The sequence below is a fragment of the Mixophyes fleayi genome, chromosome 7, assembly GCF_038048845.1.
Source record: "Mixophyes fleayi isolate aMixFle1 chromosome 7, aMixFle1.hap1, whole genome shotgun sequence".
NCBI classification, from domain to species: Eukaryota; Metazoa; Chordata; class Amphibia; order Anura; family Limnodynastidae; genus Mixophyes; species Mixophyes fleayi.
Genome location: NC_134408.1, coordinates 139,832,964 through 139,851,715, shown reverse-complemented (window position 1 = coordinate 139,851,715; position 18,752 = coordinate 139,832,964). Strand labels below are relative to the sequence as shown.

Sequence of the window (18,752 nt, the reverse complement as noted above, 5' to 3'; positions counted from 1 at the left end):
TTTGCATATACTCCAGAATGTCATGAAGAGTGATCAGATGAATTGAAATTAATTTCAAAGTTCCTCTTTGCCATGACAATGAACTTTATCCCCAAAATCAACATTTCCACTGCATTTCAGCCATGCCACAAAACTACCAACTGACATCAGGTCAGTGATTCTCTCGTAAACACAGGTGAGAGTGTCGACGAGGACAAGGCTGGAGATTACTCTGTCATGCTGATTGATTTACAATAACAGACTGGAAGCTTTAAAAGGTGGGTGGTGCATGAAATCATTGTTCTTCCTCTGTTAACAATAGTTACCTGCAAGGAAACATGTGCAGTCATGATTGCTTTGAACAGGCAAGGATATTGCTGCTACTAAGATTGCACCTATTTCAACCATCGGATATTTAAGAACTTTAAGGAGAGAGGTTCAATAGTTGGGAAGATGGCTTCAAGGCGCCCAAGAATGTCCAGCAAGCGTCAGGACCATCTCCTAAAGTTGATTTAGCTGCGGGATCGGGGCACCACCAGTACAGAGCTTGCTCAGGAATGGCAGCAGAGAGGAGTGAGTGCATCTGCACGCACAGTGAGGTGAAGACCTTTGTAAGATGGGCTGATGTTAAGAAGGCCAGCAAAGAAGCCACTTCTCTCCAGAAAAAAACATCAGGGACAGTCCGATATTCTGCAAAAGGTACAGGAATTGGACTGCTGAGGACTGGGGTAAAGTAATTTTCTCTGATGAATCCCTTTTCAGATTGTTTGGGGCATCTGGAAAAACGTTTGTCCAGAGAAGGAAAGGTGAGCGCTACCATCAGTCGTGTGTCATGCCAACAATAAAGCATCCTGAGACCATTCATGTGTGGGGTTGCTTCTCAGCCATGGGAGGGGGCTCACTCACAATTTTGCCTGAGAACACAGCCATGAAGAAAGAATGGTCCCAAAACATCCTCCAAGAGCAACTTCTCCCAACCATCCAAGAACAGTTTGGTAATGAACAATGCCTTTGCATGATGGAGCACCTTGCCATAAGGCAAAAGTGATAACTAAGTGGCTCGGGGATCAAAACATCGAAATTTTGGGTCCATGGCCAGGAAACTCCCCAGACCTTAATCCCATTGAGAACTTGTGGTCAAATTCTGACAAACTCCAAGCATTGATTAGGCAAGAATGGGCGGCCATCAGTCAGTGTGTGGCCCAGAATTTTATTGACAGCATGCCGGGGCGACTTGCAGAGGTCTTCCAAAAGAAGGGTCAACACTCAGGGCCATCTTAACAACATTATGGGCCCCCGGGCAAAGCAGTGCACCGGGGCCCCTAGATATAGATATAGATATAGATATATAGATGTATACAGATACAGATATAGATATAGATATATAGATATAGAGATAGATAGATGTACTTGCTCATTGACCCTTGTAGGTTTTTTTTGCAGGTTTTTTTCTTTTGCAGGATTATTTATTCTCATTAAGAGCCGTGCCTATGGGGCCCCCTTGCCTGTGGGGCCCCCGGGCAGCTGCCCATCGTGCCCAATGGAAAAGATGGCCCTGTCAACACTGCAAATATTGACTCTTTGCATAAACTTAATGTAATTGTCAATAAAAGCCTTTCACACTTATGAAATGCTTGTAATTTTACTTCTGTATACCATAGCAACATCTGACAAAAAGGTCTAAAACACTGAAGCAGAAAAACAATACTTATGTCATTCTCAAAACTGTTGTAGATATAACTTTGCTTAAAACTTAATTACCAAAAGTTTTTTTTATGTTGCAATCTAATCAATTTCATGGATGATAAGCTGACCACAAATTAAACATTGTTGCCTATTGCAGGCATTTTTTCAAGTTTGCAGAAGCTGATGGGCTTAGCTGGTGTGTTCCGTGCTAAGTTAGGAGTAGACGTTTACGTGTGTCTGGTTTTCATGAGCAGTTCAAAATTTAAATGTATATTTTGCAGAGGGAGACTACTGAAATGACATAAGAACCGAATGTTTGCACTAGAGTTTAGAGCTGGCATAGATTGAGTCTAGCATACCTCCCAACGGTACCGATATAGAATGGACTGTCCCAGTTTGATAGAACTGTTTGGCCCATCAGGGCTTTTGTCCTGATTTTGTCGTAAATTATGTCTGAGTCTATATCAGTCGGATGTCGGAGCGATTTCTCAAAATCAACATTTCCAAAACTGAACTCATTGTCTTTCCTCCTCCCAGCCTCCCATCCCACCATGACCTCTCCATTGTCGTTAACAACACCACCATCTCCTCTGTCACCCAACTCCGCTGCTTGGGTGTCACCCTTGACTCCTCTCTCTCTTTTGCCCCCCACATTCATTCTCTTGCCAAAGCCTGTCGCTTCCAACTACGTAACATCGCCCGCATCCGTCCCTTTCTCTCTCAGGAGGCCACCAAAACCATCATACACGCACTCATTATCTCCCGCCTGGATTACTGCAACCTCCTCCTCACCGGCCTCCCCCACTCCCGTCTGTCCCCCCCTCCGCTCTATACTCAATGCGGCCGCAAGACTCATCTACCTCTCACGCCGCTCCTCCTCTGCCTCCCCTCTCTGCCTTGCCCTACACTGGCTCCCCTTCCCCTACAAAATTCTTTTCAAACTCCTCACCACCACTTACAAGGCTCTCTCCCACTCTACTGCCCCTTATATCTCTAACCTCCTCTCCATTCACACTCCCACCAGCTCCCTGCGCTCGGCCAATGACCGCCGCCTCTCCTCCACTCTGATCACCTCTTCCCATTCCAGAATCCAGGACTTTTCCCGTGCAGCCCCCCTTCACTGGAATGACCTCCCTCGCTCCATCCGCCTTTCTCCTACTCTGTGCTCCTTCAAACGTGCACTCAAAACTCACCTCTTTCTCAAAGCCTACCAACCATCCACTTAACCCCCATCTCCTCCACTCATTCTCCCCTCTCTCCCATTCCCTCAACTGGCTCCTCTTGTGCCTGGTCTGTTTAACCCTACCATAGGATGTAAGCTCGCTTGAGCAGGGCCCTCTTCCCTCCTGTCTCCTTACCGGTTCTTCTGCTCCGTATCTATTGCATCTGCCTGCCTGGAGTTTCTGAAGTATTGGTACTTTTGTTTATTGTTCTGTACTGTTGTACCCTGTATAGTCTACTGTTTGTACTATGTGCGGCGCTGCGGAAACCTTGTGGCGCCTAACAAATAAATGATAATAATAATAATAATAATAATAATAATAATATCAGGCTCATTATATTTTAAAACACCTATTACAAAACAATAATCTTTTCAATATTTTTTTTTTAAATCATATGCCCCTTAATTACAGGTTATTCAAAACTCTTATTATAGTAATCTAGTAAGTTTAACTAGTTGCTATGAAAATATTACTATGACTACTTGCAGAGCTTACCATTAGGGGAGTGATTATTGTTTGTCTCTCTTTTATATAATCCTTTATCCCCTCTCAGATCCTTTGTTAGTCTTATTCATGCAAGATCATTTTCCTACAATACAATAACTTGAGCATCTGCCATAGTAGATATTATCTTATTGGAGGCGTGGCCATGGTCTGTAGGTCCAAAAACATAATTATAATAAAGATTAAACAATTGAGATTGGGTGCTTCTAATTATATATGTGTTTTACACGTTAAACAAATTTTCAGTGATACTACTTATTAAGTTGTAAACTATATTAGGGTAGTATAATTACATCAGTGGTCAGGGAACAGGGGTAAATTACCCCAAATGGGGTAAAAATGAAATTCCTGGGGGTAATGCTGACGAGTCACATGCTGTCAGTTGGATTGTAGACCCCTTTAAATGTGAAATTGCAGTTGTACCAGAACAGCCTCAAAGGTTGGCAGAGGCACTTCTTGAGCTTTGATGCAATAATGAAGCACGTATTGCATTTGAAAACAAAGCAGATCTGTCATATTTTTGGATGTCAACAGCTGCAAAGGCATCAAAATTGCACATGAGGAGGCAGTCAAAAAGTTGCTGCCTTTTGCAACAACCTACCTTTGCAAACAAGGATTTTCCACTCTAACGAACATTAAAACAAAGCAGAGAAATCGATTGGACGCTGAAGACTGTATCCAAATTGCTCTGACATCACAATGCCCCAATATTGATGCTCTCGTATCAAAAATGAAGCAACATCATTTCTCCAAAAGCTGAAGTTTTGAAGGTAAAGCTTTCAAAGAAATTTTGAATAGATCAATAAAATTTTGAATTCCAATAATTAATAATATATGATTTCCTTCCTTTCAAATCAAGGGGGTAACGTCGGCGTATCTAAATATATTTTGGGGTAAAAGGTAAAAAAGTTCCCTGACCACTGAATTACATAGTTCTTCAGGTTTATGTCCAACAAGTTCAACCTTTCATCCTCTACTGAAACAGATGATGGGGAAAATATACCTATAAAGCGATGGCCAATTTGTCCCCATACTGACAGTTTAACAATTGTGTTATTAATGGCAGAAAATCTGTCTGATCTGTTCAGCTGGGAAATGTCCACATTTTTCTAACATTTATCGACAATACCAGTTCTCACCGGGGAGGTTTCCACCCTTTCACAGCTCTTACAGCAAAGAACCCTTTCCACAGATAGAGATTACATCTCTTTTCTTCCAGTGGCTATAGATAATGTTGCGTCCTCTATGGTGGCTTTAAAGTGAACTAGTTGCCACAAATTTTTCAGAATGGGCTATTGATACACAATGATAACATCCCCTATAATCTTATCCTCTTTAATGTAAATAAAGGTAACTTGGGCATATGTGAGATTTTCCCTACAGCTTATTAATTTATTTGCCATTATCTGTTCTCTCTGCATGTTCCAGGGTAAGCTTCAACAGCACCTTAGAAAGGGGCAGAATTATAATTGTCTTGATGACACACGTACATATTCAGCTGGCTTTGCGTACAGCAGATTGGCATTGCATGATACTGCAATCTATCAGCTCCACTTTTACCTTGCCAACCTTATACACTTCAAGGGCCACATGTGCAGCTGTCTAATATTCAAAAAGGGCAGCACATTACCCTAAATCTTGGTAATAATAATAATACATTTAATTACATCAAGAGAAAGCACATGCATTAGAATGGATCCCACGTGTACTAAAATATCCTTCAGATTTACCCAAATGCCTCTCAAACCAGAGCTGGATTAAGACTTTGGGTAGGGGCATATGGTCTAAAAGTTAGAGCATAGTGCCATCATTCAGGGATAGTTACGTATTTTGAGTCACATTGTTCTGAATATACTACACCAGTGTTGGCTAACATGTGACACTCCAGGTATTTTTGAAACTATAAGTCCCAGCATGCTTTGCCAATATACAGCAGCGTATAGCTAAAATGGTATGCTGGGACTTGTAGTTTCACAACACCTGGAGTGTCACAGGTTAGTAAACACTGTACTACACTATGAGGCCCCTTGAATATCATAATAATAGTGCCCCCTGATTAATGTAATTAATAATAGTGCCCTCTTTTTTCTCACTTCTTTCTTCTCTCTTCTTTCTTTTCCCTTCTCTCTTCTCTCCATGCTGTATGCAGATGCAGAGAGACGCTCCTGGTTCCCTTAAGAAATGCAGCTGTGATGTAATAACACTGCGACTTTTGAGGGAGACACTGCCGCTTTATCTAGAGGGGCCCTATGAGACAAGGGAGCCCTGGGTACATGCCCCCTGCGACCCCCCTTCCCCACTCACCCATTGTTCTGGCTCTGGGGTAAATTTATTAAGCTGTGGGTTTAATAAAATGGAGCTGTTGCCTATCGCAACCAATCAGATTCCAGCTGTCATTTTGTAGAATGCATTAAATAAATTAAAACTAGAATCTGATTGGTTGCTATAGGCAACATCTCCACCTTTTCAAACTCTCAGCTTGATACTCTTACCCCTCTGTCTCAAACCTCATTCACCCCAAAACCATCTATCATACCTACATCTTACCCTAAAACAACACACAGCCACCCACTCACCCCTTAAATTCCACATGTCCTTCAGACCATACAAAACACTCCTGAAATTCTCCATGCACCCCTCACTGGATGTGCCGGTGACCTAATACTAATCTAATGACTAAAAAAAGCTGCCTAAATTTTTTTTTTATTATTTTAATGAAGTGCGCAGGAATCAGACAGCTCTTCCCTGGGGATGGAGGAGGGAGGTCACGAGGAGCAGACTGAATGTCTCTGATCTAAGGTGCGCTGCTGGCGCTGTGTGACCTCCCTGCGCTGTGTGACCTCCCTTCGCTGTGTGGAGGATGTCACATGATGCGGGGGAGGCAGGGGCGTCTTTCCCATTGGGCACAATGGGCAGGTGCCCAGGGGCCCTGCAGCCCAAGGGGACCCGTCGGAGGCAGGAAAAAAAAAAAAACCTGAAAAAAAAGGAGAAAATACTTACCTTGCGGTCAGCTGGCTCCCTCCATGGTCTCCTCCTCCATGCGGCGCTCGCAGTGCATGTCGGGCGTAACGTCATCACGCCCGCCCGACATCCATTGCAGAGCGCGACGGAGGAGGAGACCATGGAGGGAGCCGGATCGCCAACTGACCGCAAGGTAAGTATTTTCTTCTTTTTTTTAGGTTTTTTTTTTTTCCTGCCTCCGACGGGCCCCCCTGGGCTGCAGGGCCCATATATATATATATAATATTTTTTTGTTTTTGTATATATAGGGGCCCGGTGCACTGCTGTGCCTGGGGGCCCAAGATGTTCTTAAGAGGGCCCTGGGGGGAGGTCATGTGATGTTGGAGTTAGTTGCTGTGCTCAAATAATAAAATTAAGTTAAGTATTTTTCACTACTTTATGACTGGCTGATCTTCCCCCCTCAGCTCCAGACTTTATGCAATAAAAGCTGGTTTAAGGGTGATGCTTGTTGGGGTGTAAAGTAGAGCTGGGGCATCGGCGCTGCGGATGCCTTGTGGCGCCTTATAAATAAATATTAATAATAATAATAATAATAATAATATGTGGCATAAGGAAGTGGAAATGAATGATAGTGCATAAAGCAGGAAGAGCTGGGGGCTGCAAGTAAAGTTATAGCTCCCAATACTCAGAATCCTGAAAGCGGATCAAAATAAATCCCGCCCCCTCACTGCCCAAACTCCAACCAGTTACAACCAACTCCACCCACAAATGGGCATATTTAGTCAAAACACTCCCACTTTTCCATTAAGCCCCACCTCTTTTGTGGGTCGCGCATCGGGACATCCCTCCAAAATAGAGACAGTTGAGAGGTACGAGTGAAGGCAAAGTGGTCCCATCACTGACAGGAGGTATAAGCCACATGCATGTTTGGAGTCCCCAAATACATAAGCTGACATTTATCCAAATGTTGCCCAAACTCCAATTTGATCTAATTTCCATTTGTAAGGATAAGATCTTGGATGAACTCTATTGTACAGCATAAATGTGTTTCCTCTGCAAACACGGAGAGACTGCTATTAATTCCAACATCTATATCGATAGCAAAGAATACAGCCTTTCAAAATATTTTATTTTGAGTTCTGATTTCATATGAAATTCTTAAAAAACTATTTTGTATTCAGGCAGATTACATGTAATTACTGATATGTATTTTAATTCATAAAAAAAAAAAACCCCCAGAAATATCTTTATTCATTTTTATTTAAAATACGCTTTCAATATACATGATGGACAATGCACCTTGGGGCTGATCCTGCAGAGGTTGCATTTAACGGACGAAAAAAAGACCAGCTTTGCATAATGTTTGCATAATGACTCAATTCCACAATATTAGAGGCAATGACATAATATTTTTGATATCATAATACTGGGTCATAAATTGATTCGGTCTCATTATGCAAAATAATGCAAATTATGTCATTTTTGTACAATATTCATTCCAGAGCCGGGTTCATGGTGAAACGACCCTCATCACAGAGGGCAGTAAAATAAAGTACCTGAAATAAATGACTTCATAATACCAGTAACAAGAGAATTAAGTATGAATAAGTTACCTTTTAGCCTGGAAATGATGTGTTAGTTTCTTTTGTATATTTGCTCTGTGAGATTAAGTAAATATTAGGGCCACTACCTGCCAAATATATGTAATATAGAGTTATTCTTCATTCCAATAACCATCCGTTATACATGGCAGATCTAAATGAGGTACGTGCTTACGATGCTAGCAACTCCAAAAGACTATAGCTTATGCCAGATACAACATTGTGTATATCTACACCTGACGGAATTCTAGGATACGCAAGAGTTAGGCGTTTGTTCTACTAGTCTATGCACAAGTAGCTTCACTCTATTTGTATACAACCTAATAATAAGTAACAAAAATATGTTTTAGAGGAAGTTAACCCAGCGCTGTCCCCTAGTGTAAGTGTTGGAATGAAAGAATAACCGCAATGCTGTGTTTCCAATCAAGATACTATTTAGAATCATCCTTAGTAGTTTATTGTATTTAGAGAGTGGGAAACTCAATCTCTAGCAGCACGTTAGGTCCCTTACTTATTCTTGATTGATGCGCTGACACCTTTTATTTTCAGTAGCTAAAATATACGCACCATTTTCCCATATAACAAGTGAGGCAGTAAGTCGAGGGCTTTTATATGATGTGTTAGGTCTCTGAGAACCACTTACCATTAATGGTTAAGGTTTGTGTTCACACTGCAGAACAGCCAATGGGATTCCACTGGGAGGTGTTACTATATTGCCATAAAATCTGCTCCCAGGGAATGCTGGGTACTTTTGGTTCCTCATTGGAGCTGATACCGCCCACCCGCACACAACATAGATTCATAGTTATTTTGTGTAACCATTTTCATCCTTTATGTAGGGGAGGCCAGTAGGTAGGAGAGTGGCACGGTTGGTGACTACTCGAAGGTGCTATCCTGATTGGCCGCTCTTCACGGCTTCTTTCGAAGAACATGACTCTTGACCCTTTTTGCGTGGGGGGTCCCTTGGCGTGCTCTGCGTGACACGACAATGTTGAGTCACGTTGACGCCAAATTAGCACCAGCCAATAGTAAAGAGGTGATTTTTAGTTTAGTGGTTGAGCGATTGTCCCCCACGGTTTTTTGGTTGAAGATTAGTCGTTAGCTGATTGTTATGCTCTCACCGCCACCAGGAATTGTTAATGTCCAAAATAGACTGCAACCTTTAATTTTGCCAAAAATATGAGTGTCAGTGTTTTATTTCAGCTTTTGCATGTTACACACATATTGTAGGATGGTATAATACAAGGAAGGAAAGTCCTCACACTAATTTTTATAAGTATTTCAAAGGGGGCATGAATGACTAACATCGAAGTTACGTGTCCCCTAACATCTCCAAGCTCAAGTATAAGATAGACACCACTCACAATAAAGGCGTAAGCTGTGCACATGCAGAACGCGACAGTCATGTTTTTATGCGGTACAAATGGTCATATACAGCGTGCATAGGTTTTTGCGAAGCTGCAATTCTGTTTTCTGTGTAACACAGCAAAAATACGAAATACTGATTTTTGGTTCATTACAACAACCACATTCCAGTTAATGATTGGATATCACTGGAAACTAGAGCTGGTATTCAATCCCACAGTTGGTACACGGTAATATAGCTTTACTTAGCCTACTAGATATATTTTTGCCCTAAGGGTTTAAATGAATTAATTAAAAGGTCATTGTTTCCCTTTAAGCAAACTCAGTGCGTCCAACTGTGCAATTTCAATATTTATTTTAATTTCTAGGAAAAACTGGACGACCTCGTATGCGGTGCTTTCTGGGAAGAAACTGGAATTCTACAAGGACGCCAAGGAGCTGACACCAAATATGGTGAGTGCGTTGGTAATTTTCTCAGCCGTGTATACCAGTCCAGGATTATGGGTGAAGTACAGGAGAGGGCAATGATTTCTCATTCTTCATTTAGACTTTAATCAGATAAAATGGTCTTTAAGTCACTCTCTCCATTGGCAAACCGAGGAGGGGGGGTTCCTAGTGCCTGGCAACCCCCCTATAAACCTGGGGCACTGTATAATTGAGGTGGCTGGACCCTGCTCCCGCTTCACACAGCTCTGCTTTAAAAGGGAGAGCTGCGTGCACCTAACAGTAGTGCACGCAGCATTGCTCATGTATATTATGGGGATAGGGAGAGTTGGAGAGTAGCAAAGCACTGTCTAAAATTATAGCCACACCCCCATGCATGCTGGTCATGCCCGCTGGGGACGTGGTGTGGAAACCCCACTCTACAAATCCTGCTTTTGCCCCTGCTCTCCACGTCTGTGACGCATTTATTGCATCATTGTAGCAGACAACGCAATCTCAATGTGAAACCATTTTAAGTCCGCCGAGTGTTGTTTTATCTAGCGTGCATTGTGACACCTGCCCTATAAAGCCGACCGGGCAGAATATTCTTCTTGATTCCGTCTAATGTTAACTAATGCGATTTCTGGAGCAAAACACTAGCTGCAAATTTCCGCTTTGTACTTTTTTTTCTTTTATTGTGCCGGAGGAAAAGCCATTGATCCTCTTTCCCAGAGATGTGACAGATAAGTAGTTGCGACAATTCTGGCATGTATTCTTATAGCCTCAGATAGAACGCTGTTAAAGTTTACAAACCTCTGTGTGGCATTAAAGGGAGAACAAGTCAACGAGAGCATGATATTGCAAGGAAACACAGAAGCGCATTTGACAGAGCTCCGTTGTGAAGGACACCCAGGGCTGGATACGACCTGCCATACCTTATTGGCATGACGGCTGCCCAGGAAGGTGATTTTCAAGCCAGAGTCACTTAGAATAAGCCGTGTCCTCTTTTGGCAGGTGACAAAGATCAGTTTAGTCCTCGCTGACGAGAGTATCTGTCATAACGTATCTCTTACTAATAAATGAAGAGAATATGAAAAACAAAGCAGAAAAGAAAGTGATATTTCTGGTTTTGTCACTGACTCCGGCACGGAGAGGACAATATGTTGCCACATTTGTAAGGTCTGTTGAAATGAACATCAGGGCAAATACTATTTTATGTTGACTTGAAATAGACGAATCGCTTTGCTCGACTGCAGGTGCATAGGAGCAGGGTTAGCAAAAGATACTGAAATAATTTAGGAATAGTGAATGTGCAGGAATTAAGGGCCTGATTCATTAAGGAAAGTTAAGTAAAAAAAATTCAGTAAGTTTTCTTACTCAAGTTTCCTGGACAAACGATGTTGCAATGCAAGGGGTGCAAATTAGTTTATTAATTTGTATATAAAGAAAATACTGGCTGTTTTTTTTATGTAGCACACAAATACTTACTAGCTTATTTGTACACTGAAATTTAAAGTTGATCTAGGACACATGGTCTACTCCAAATATAAATCTGCCATCAGGTTTTAAATTTAGCTCCCCCTCCAATGCAACATGGTTTTGCCTTACTTACTTACTTTTGCTTAACTTTTCTTAATGAATCAGGCCCCCAATCACTAATAAAAATATTAGGTAAATTAAATACATAAATCAAACTGCTTTCAATGCACTGTACATACAATGCGTTAATATAGTCAACGTATTGGTGTGGTCTTTAAAGCAAAGACTATGCCTACCACTCATCACTTCAGTTCTTCACTTACACAGGTCCTGTAGCTGATACATATGATACGGCTGAAACCAATGTATGAGAATCCCAGGACTTGAATCAGTACATGTGTGTAGACACACCCTCAGCAGGCCCTTACTGTACATTGCCTATGTTAATCTGCCCCGTCCCTCCCCTGTTTCACCTCTCAGGACTTAGACTAGCCCTGTAGCTGGTGCAAGAGATACGGCAGAAAAACAAGTCACTTTGAGATGCCCAAAGCTTGATTCGGACTTTGCTGCATGCGCTTGAGCTTGGCACGCCCTTACTGTACATTGACTACGGCCAATCGGCCCTTCCCTGCTCCATTCCCTCCGGGAGAGTAGGCAACTATGCGTTAATGAAAAGCAGCTAATGAATCTCTAGAGACTGAAGTGTCTTTTACATTTCTGTCTCCATTACTGAAGTCATGTTGTCTTACCTGTCAGTCGTTGAACAAATCTTGGTCTCCATGAAAATGGCCACCTCCATAGGCATCAATACATGGACATAGGACACAATTTCTGAACTGTGTCATCATGCCACAGACGGTGAAGCCAACCACGTCTTGTACTGGCTCAGCATCAGGGAAAATGCCAGACTCTTCACGGAGTGAGAGAGATCACCTCTATTTCAGGGAGTCTCCCTGACATTCAGGGAGAGTTGGCAAGTATGAGTAAGATATGCTCAAAATTGCCTTAATGACTCAGGCCCTAAGTGTGCAAAATAATTGAGGATCTTGTGCAAAATATGTGCTATAAAGTTCTAAATGAGACGTTTATAAATTCACAACCTGTGAGAAAGATAACAGAATTCACATATGTGGAGGGTGGAAATAAAAAAACTGGGAAAAACAAACTTTATTGTTCAATACAGAAATGACAACCGTGTTACATGTATTGTAACACCTTAACTATGGTTTTCAAAGTCATCTTAAAAGTGGCCATGACTTAATATTCTCCGATACTAGTACTTTTATTGTTATCTGTTATCTTTTCAAAATAAAAATTGGTGTTTTTAAGACTTTTTTGTTATTGTACAGATAAATGTGTTTTTTCTCGTCATTTTAAAAAGAAGATATTGTTTATTTATAAACTTGGCTGCACAGCTTTCTAAGAGTTATTTTACACATAAATAGAAAAAAACTTTGGGCCTGAGTCATTAAGGAGAGTAAAGCAAAAAGCAAAAAAATGAGTAACTTTGCACCTGGGCAAAACCATGCTGCATTGGAGGGGAGGTAAATTTAAAATGTGGGGACAGATTAATAGTTGGGGTAGGACATGTCCTAGATCAACTTTAAATTTCAATGTACAAATAAAGCTATCAAGTATTTGTGTGCTACATGAAAAAACAGACAGTATTTAACTTGTGTGCAAAATAATAAGCTAATTTGCACCCCTTGCATTGTAACATAGTTCAGGATCAAATTTACTTGTTTTGCCTTACTTTCCTTAATGACTCATTGTGTCTATTTATCTAAATGTATTAATGCGTTTTACTTGAGTTTGTGTACAATTACTGCAATTATTTGATAGTATAAGTTAAGTGTAGTGCATATGTGTTTAGAAATTACCCATTTGTATAGCATATAAGGTCGCAGTGTCTAAAGATGGAGTAGACAAGCGTGAAGAGATGAGTTTTGAGGGAGCGCTTGAAAGATTGGTGGTTGGGGTCACGTCTGGACAAACGTAGCAGAGAGTTCCAGAACTAGATTTATTATTGTGGGAAGAAATAACAAATGAGATTCAAAAGATGTATATATGGAGGCATTCCCTGTTGAATTCGGGGCAATTAAAGCATTTTTGCCCCCCCCTAAATAAACTTTATTTTCTACATGTACTCTGAGGTGACAATACTTTCAACGAAGTTGAAATGAATGAAAAGAGAATTCCTAAAGTGAGAGTAAGTTAGTGTTTGACGTGATGTAATTACTCCATCTCTCATCCACATTTCCATCTGGACCCCAAACTCGCAGAACATCACCCAGATCATTTTATCAGGGGCAGGTCCAAAGAACAAAGTTACGAGCAAGGTGAAAAAATAGGACCAACATGAAATGCTCTCTGGGTTTCAATAATTCTTTGTTACAAAAAAAACTAAAGTAACTACTGGAAAGACACAATGTACTATTTTATAATAAATTCCTAAGTGTGTTCTACTTTAATTAGAACCATAAAGCACAAATCATTGAAATGTGAACATTTTAATGGCCTTTGACTTCATCTACTAACTCTACTGCACTTTCTGGCAGCAATTTATTTTGATTTATAAAACTTTGAATGTTTTTGAGTGAACTTTATAAACTTTAACACAATTGTTACTGCTTATTATAAACTAAAGAGGCAGAAGATTATTGTTAAGTAAACGGCAAAATGACGACAGGGCTGTCTACCCAAAGTCCAGCGTTGCGCACATTTCAAGAGAGATGTTTATTTAGGTTGCTGTGTCTAATGTAGTGTTTCCGTTGTATGTATTAGCAATTGAACAATGATAATTTAACAATGGCAAAAATAATAGCTTCATTATAGATCACGGATGTGCCATTTATACAGCAACATTCAGAATTATTCTGATATCTGTTTTTATTTTTACTGTCCTGAACATTCATGTTTCAATGGGATTATAGGCAAACATTTGTTTATTTAAAATTATATATGGACAGTGATTTCCTCGTTAAATTTTTCCACATTCTGCTTTCTATAGATGAACATTGTGGTTCTGTATTGAAGTTACTGCTCTATCTAAAAGGTTACATTTTCATAGATTTTGATGGAGATTGTTACATTGAGACAGACATATTTTCAGCTGTGGACCCATTTGTACCACTAGAATCCAGGAATGGGTTTGAGGTCCAGGTTGGTGGAACAGATACATAAACGATAGCTAAGCAGAGGTTAGGGCAACTAGCGGTTTTGCGAGCTCAGAAGCCGATCCGCCTGACATAGAGTCAGACCGGATACAGAATTTATTCAAGTACAACAATATGTTACCCAAACACAGAGCAGATATCAGCTGAGGTCTTACCAGGGATTGTTAGGAGGAATGGCATGGGTGAGGAGCTGGGAATTTATTTTGAAGAATTTGGGTTGCAAAACCTGGGACGATATTTGCAGGGTCTAAGACAGTGGTAGGTCCTAGGGGCTGGCTGAGTTAGGGGGCATTTGCCCCCCAGGTCGAACCCATAGCTGACTACCTTGGACTGGGTCACTGGCCTACCCGATTCCTTTTCTTTGGAATGTGCCTAATAGACTGCTCTTTTATCAGCTTCTTGATGTCTCTAACTTATCTACTTGTGAGCTGGATATACCCAATGGACAGCACTTTCACACTGCCGCCCTGGCAATATCCCGGTTTTATGAACCAGATATTGCCTGGTGACATTGCAGGAAAACCCAGAACATTCCTAGGTAGACCGTGTTCACACTGAGCCTGGGTCTTCCTGTCAAGGGAGCCAATCAAAGCTCCTCTTGTGATGTTTTTGTTTTGTTTTGTTTTTTAACTGTACAATAGGTTTCGGTGAGACCCGGGTTAAAAAACCCAGGTCTCACTGTTCAGCCCGGGTCGGGTATTGCCCCAGTAATAACCTGGGTTTTTGTCGCACTATGAACCGGGTATTAGTGTATTTTTGTTGAATTATTGTGACTCAAGAAATACCTTTTATATGAGCTTCTGTGAATTCTAGTACCAGTTTTCAGGCTTTGTATCATTCCAAATGTATTCCCATCATCCACTGCTCCTTTGCAAGCATTAGAGCAGCGCTAAACTGTTTCTGTCACTCCCCCGTGACATCATTGCCAAGGTGCACGCAGCATGATTGCACAAGCTAATGTTTAAATCCTAAGAGCTAAAATCTGCAGAGAAGGTTGCACAAAATGGCGTTAGAAGTGGGAGTGCTATACAGAACCATTGATGCATAGCAATGCCTGATACCTAAAACAAATCGAACTACTAATGAGTCTGTTGTTAATTCCTGCCTCCTATTGCCCAGTGTGATTAAAATTAACTCTGTCTACACAGGATGTTTTGCTGAAAAATCTAATAAATAATGGATGCTTCATGCTGAATTATAGGGATTTTTAGGTTCAAAGGGACCCATTTGATGTACTCTTGCATTTTGCAACAATAAAGGATGACAATTGCTTTATGTTCTCTGTAATATTTGAAATGTAATGTAATGTATATATAAGTATGAATAGTCTAAAGTAATTTTATAAAACAAATCTATAATTTCCTTTTTTGCAGAAATCAGCTACTAAACCAGATTGTATAGACTTATGCGGGGCACAAATTGAGTGGACAAGTGAGAAATCCAGTCGGAAAAACGTGTTCCAGGTAAAACCTTGGTCTCTTAAAATTTTACGTGTAATGATCTTTAAAGGGGAAATCCGCCTTCGGACAGTATTGTCTTGCAGGCGGATTTGTTTATTTCTGCTACCCTTAGATAGAATAAAGAGTTGAATCCAATGCTAAACTTATGTGTTGTCACATGCAAAGTCAGCAAAAGTAAATCTGCCTTGAAAATAAAAATGACTGAAGTTGGCGTTCCCCTTTAATGCCAGGGCAGCCTGGCCAGATATCTTTAGAATTTCTCAGCATCTCTGCACTATTAGCTGTGGAAAATGCAAGGTCATTGTATCTGTCTTATATCACCTGTTACTATATGAAAAAGGAGCCACACGCTTTTATACAGTGTACAATAAATGTCATCTGAAGGTGGAAGAGGCTTTTAAATAACAAATAATGGTTGACTGATGGTTATCATCAGTGCTAAGCAAACCCAAGGTATTGCTCGGTATGTTGTTGGCTAAATGATTTCCTGCGGAACCCATATTGTCCTGATGCTATCAGCTGTAATTATTCTTTTTGTGATTCTTTACAGTTCATAATTTTGCTTTCTTAAGATACTATTTTATTAACTCTATAACGATACTGAAGAACGTGATTTTTTTTTTTAAAGTTCTTAAGCAGTGAGCTAATAGGTTTCCATCTAAAATAAATATATAATACCAATGTTTTTTTTCGTGCATTAGGTGCGCTATTTGCAATTATATAATCGCTATCTAATTTGCTTAGTTGTAAAGGAATAAAAATAATAGCTACTGTGTTTGCTGGAACTGTAATATCGATGTGCTAGCGAGCAATGTCCTTTACTTTAGCTGGTCAGGAGATTTGTTCTTCCAGCATGATAATATAGCAATAAGCGTTGTGTTTTTGTTTTTTTTTATTTTGTTTCATTACCTACAGAGTAATGAAAGGCCACACAGTGAAACGAGGCAATAATTAGCCTAGCTGATGTGTTCTCTTATAAACGTCAGTGAAATTTCTTTGTTGAAATTAGCCCGGGTTTTCAATTTAAGACCATGAATTATTGATTATATATGGAAAATGACCACTGAATGATTTGGATAAGAGGAAACCAGTGAAACGAAATTATACCTGTTAGCGATGTTTACATTTAAAATCCATTATATCAGAGGGAAGATATTAATTATAGCGACATAATGAGACAGAGTGCAGGTGATTTTGCATCCAAATGTACGATGGTGTTCAGAGTTGGTTTAATAACACAGAGAATGTATTGCTTATTATTTTCTGTTAAATTAGCGCACGCAAAAAAAAAAAGCTAAGGTGAAGCACAGAACACTGGGTACAACGGAATGAAAAATAGACAAAAGGAACAATTACTTTCCTTTTAAATGCAATTACTAGTCTGTTTTCTGCCGTCATGGAAGGTTAGAGCTTTCCATCACGGCGGCGGTGAGCGGGCCGCGATTTATGACACGATCACATGCCTGAAACATTTTTTGCTAAGTGCACTTTGGTGTTTAGACTGAAATTTAAGGCGCTGACGATTAAAAGGATTACAATATAATCTTAAATAATCCTAACTGTCATTTACACAGAAAAGGTGGTAATCACGAAATAACACCGTGTTAAGGAACCAGCGTCTGTGTCACCCCACAGCTTAGATTGTTGTCATCCTCCTCAATAACTCTCTAGAGGGAGCTTTAAAAAAGGATCTCTGCGCAATTTGGTTTTTATAAAAATGCATATCACTCCAATGATAATAAGGCGATTTGCTGATTATTGTGATTAAGTTTACGTCTGGTTATAAATAAGCAAACATTAAAGTTGCTTCTAAACTATCTGCATGTGATTTGGAAATTTCAACTGACATGTGTCATGTCAGTCTGAATTTTATTTATACTGGGCTCAGATGTGCCCTGCACCCCTCCCAGTTCACGGTTTGCTACAACAGGACTTTGTAGAAAACCACAAATGGTGTCAGTTTGTTGCTTTGTTGAAACAATAATGCAGTCCTCTAAAAAGCGGTTAACCCATAATACTGCAGTGAAACTAATTAAAGATGTACATGGGTTCTCCTCTTAAAATGTTTTCTTTTTGTAAGTTATCCTACCCCTGCTTCCCTTTTAGATCACCGTATTTAATAGTAAAGGTCAATTATAGGTTCCCTTGGAACCAGGGCCACCAAGAGGATTTTTTGGACCCTGTACAGAAATGTCTGGGGGCCCCTTGCATTGCTACCAAAGGATACGTGACCACACCAAGTTAGCGGCTCCTCCCACTACACAGGCAGCCATGGGCACTGGTACTTTCCTTGACCCCGCCCTCTAGGAGCCACTGGCTGTAACCACAATTCAGAGCCGGCTGTTACCCTACTGACTCAGGTCCTTGCTGGAATGCAATATTATAACAGAATTTGTCATAGTTCCAGGTTCCAGATTTTGCAGTATAACCTATAATTTAATGTATATTCACTGTATATCACATTAAAATAAGCTATTTGAGGTGGAAAACTATTTTAAATAATGTTTTCCCACCATAAAAGAACAGAAATAACAATGTACACAGTTCCATTTGTTTTTGAAAAAGATTGCTGAGTGGACATTTTAGCTAAGCCAATAGCATCACATGTAGGGTTAAGGGCTAAAGTGTGTTAATTGGCATTGAACCTACTGCCCACTTCGCATGTAGCATACAAAGTCACCAGCGTTATTTTTACACAGCAATTTGGAGTTGAGCTAGGATGTGCCCCCCTCCCAAATCTAAAGGGTAGATTTATCAAACCTTTCGAAAAGGAGAAGTGAAGGTGTTGCCCATATCAACCAATCAGATTTCAGCTATCATTTTATAGCATGTACTAGATAAATGATAGCTAGAATCTGATTGGTTGCTTTGGGCAACACCTCCACATTTCCGTTT

At 40.4% G+C, this 18,752-nt stretch overlaps 1 protein-coding gene across 1 annotated transcript in view; it reads left to right on the top strand.

Annotated features, from left to right (window-relative positions):
* ARHGAP15 (Rho GTPase activating protein 15) overlaps positions 1-18,752 on the top strand; it is a 391,192-nt gene that overhangs the window by 55,965 nt on the left and 316,475 nt on the right. Inside the window, exons 5-6 of the mRNA XM_075180935.1 lie at positions 9,688-9,772; positions 15,771-15,860. Coding sequence (XP_075037036.1) covers positions 9,688-9,772; positions 15,771-15,860 — 175 coding nt within the window. The remainder of the gene's footprint in view (positions 1-9,687; positions 9,773-15,770; positions 15,861-18,752) is intronic.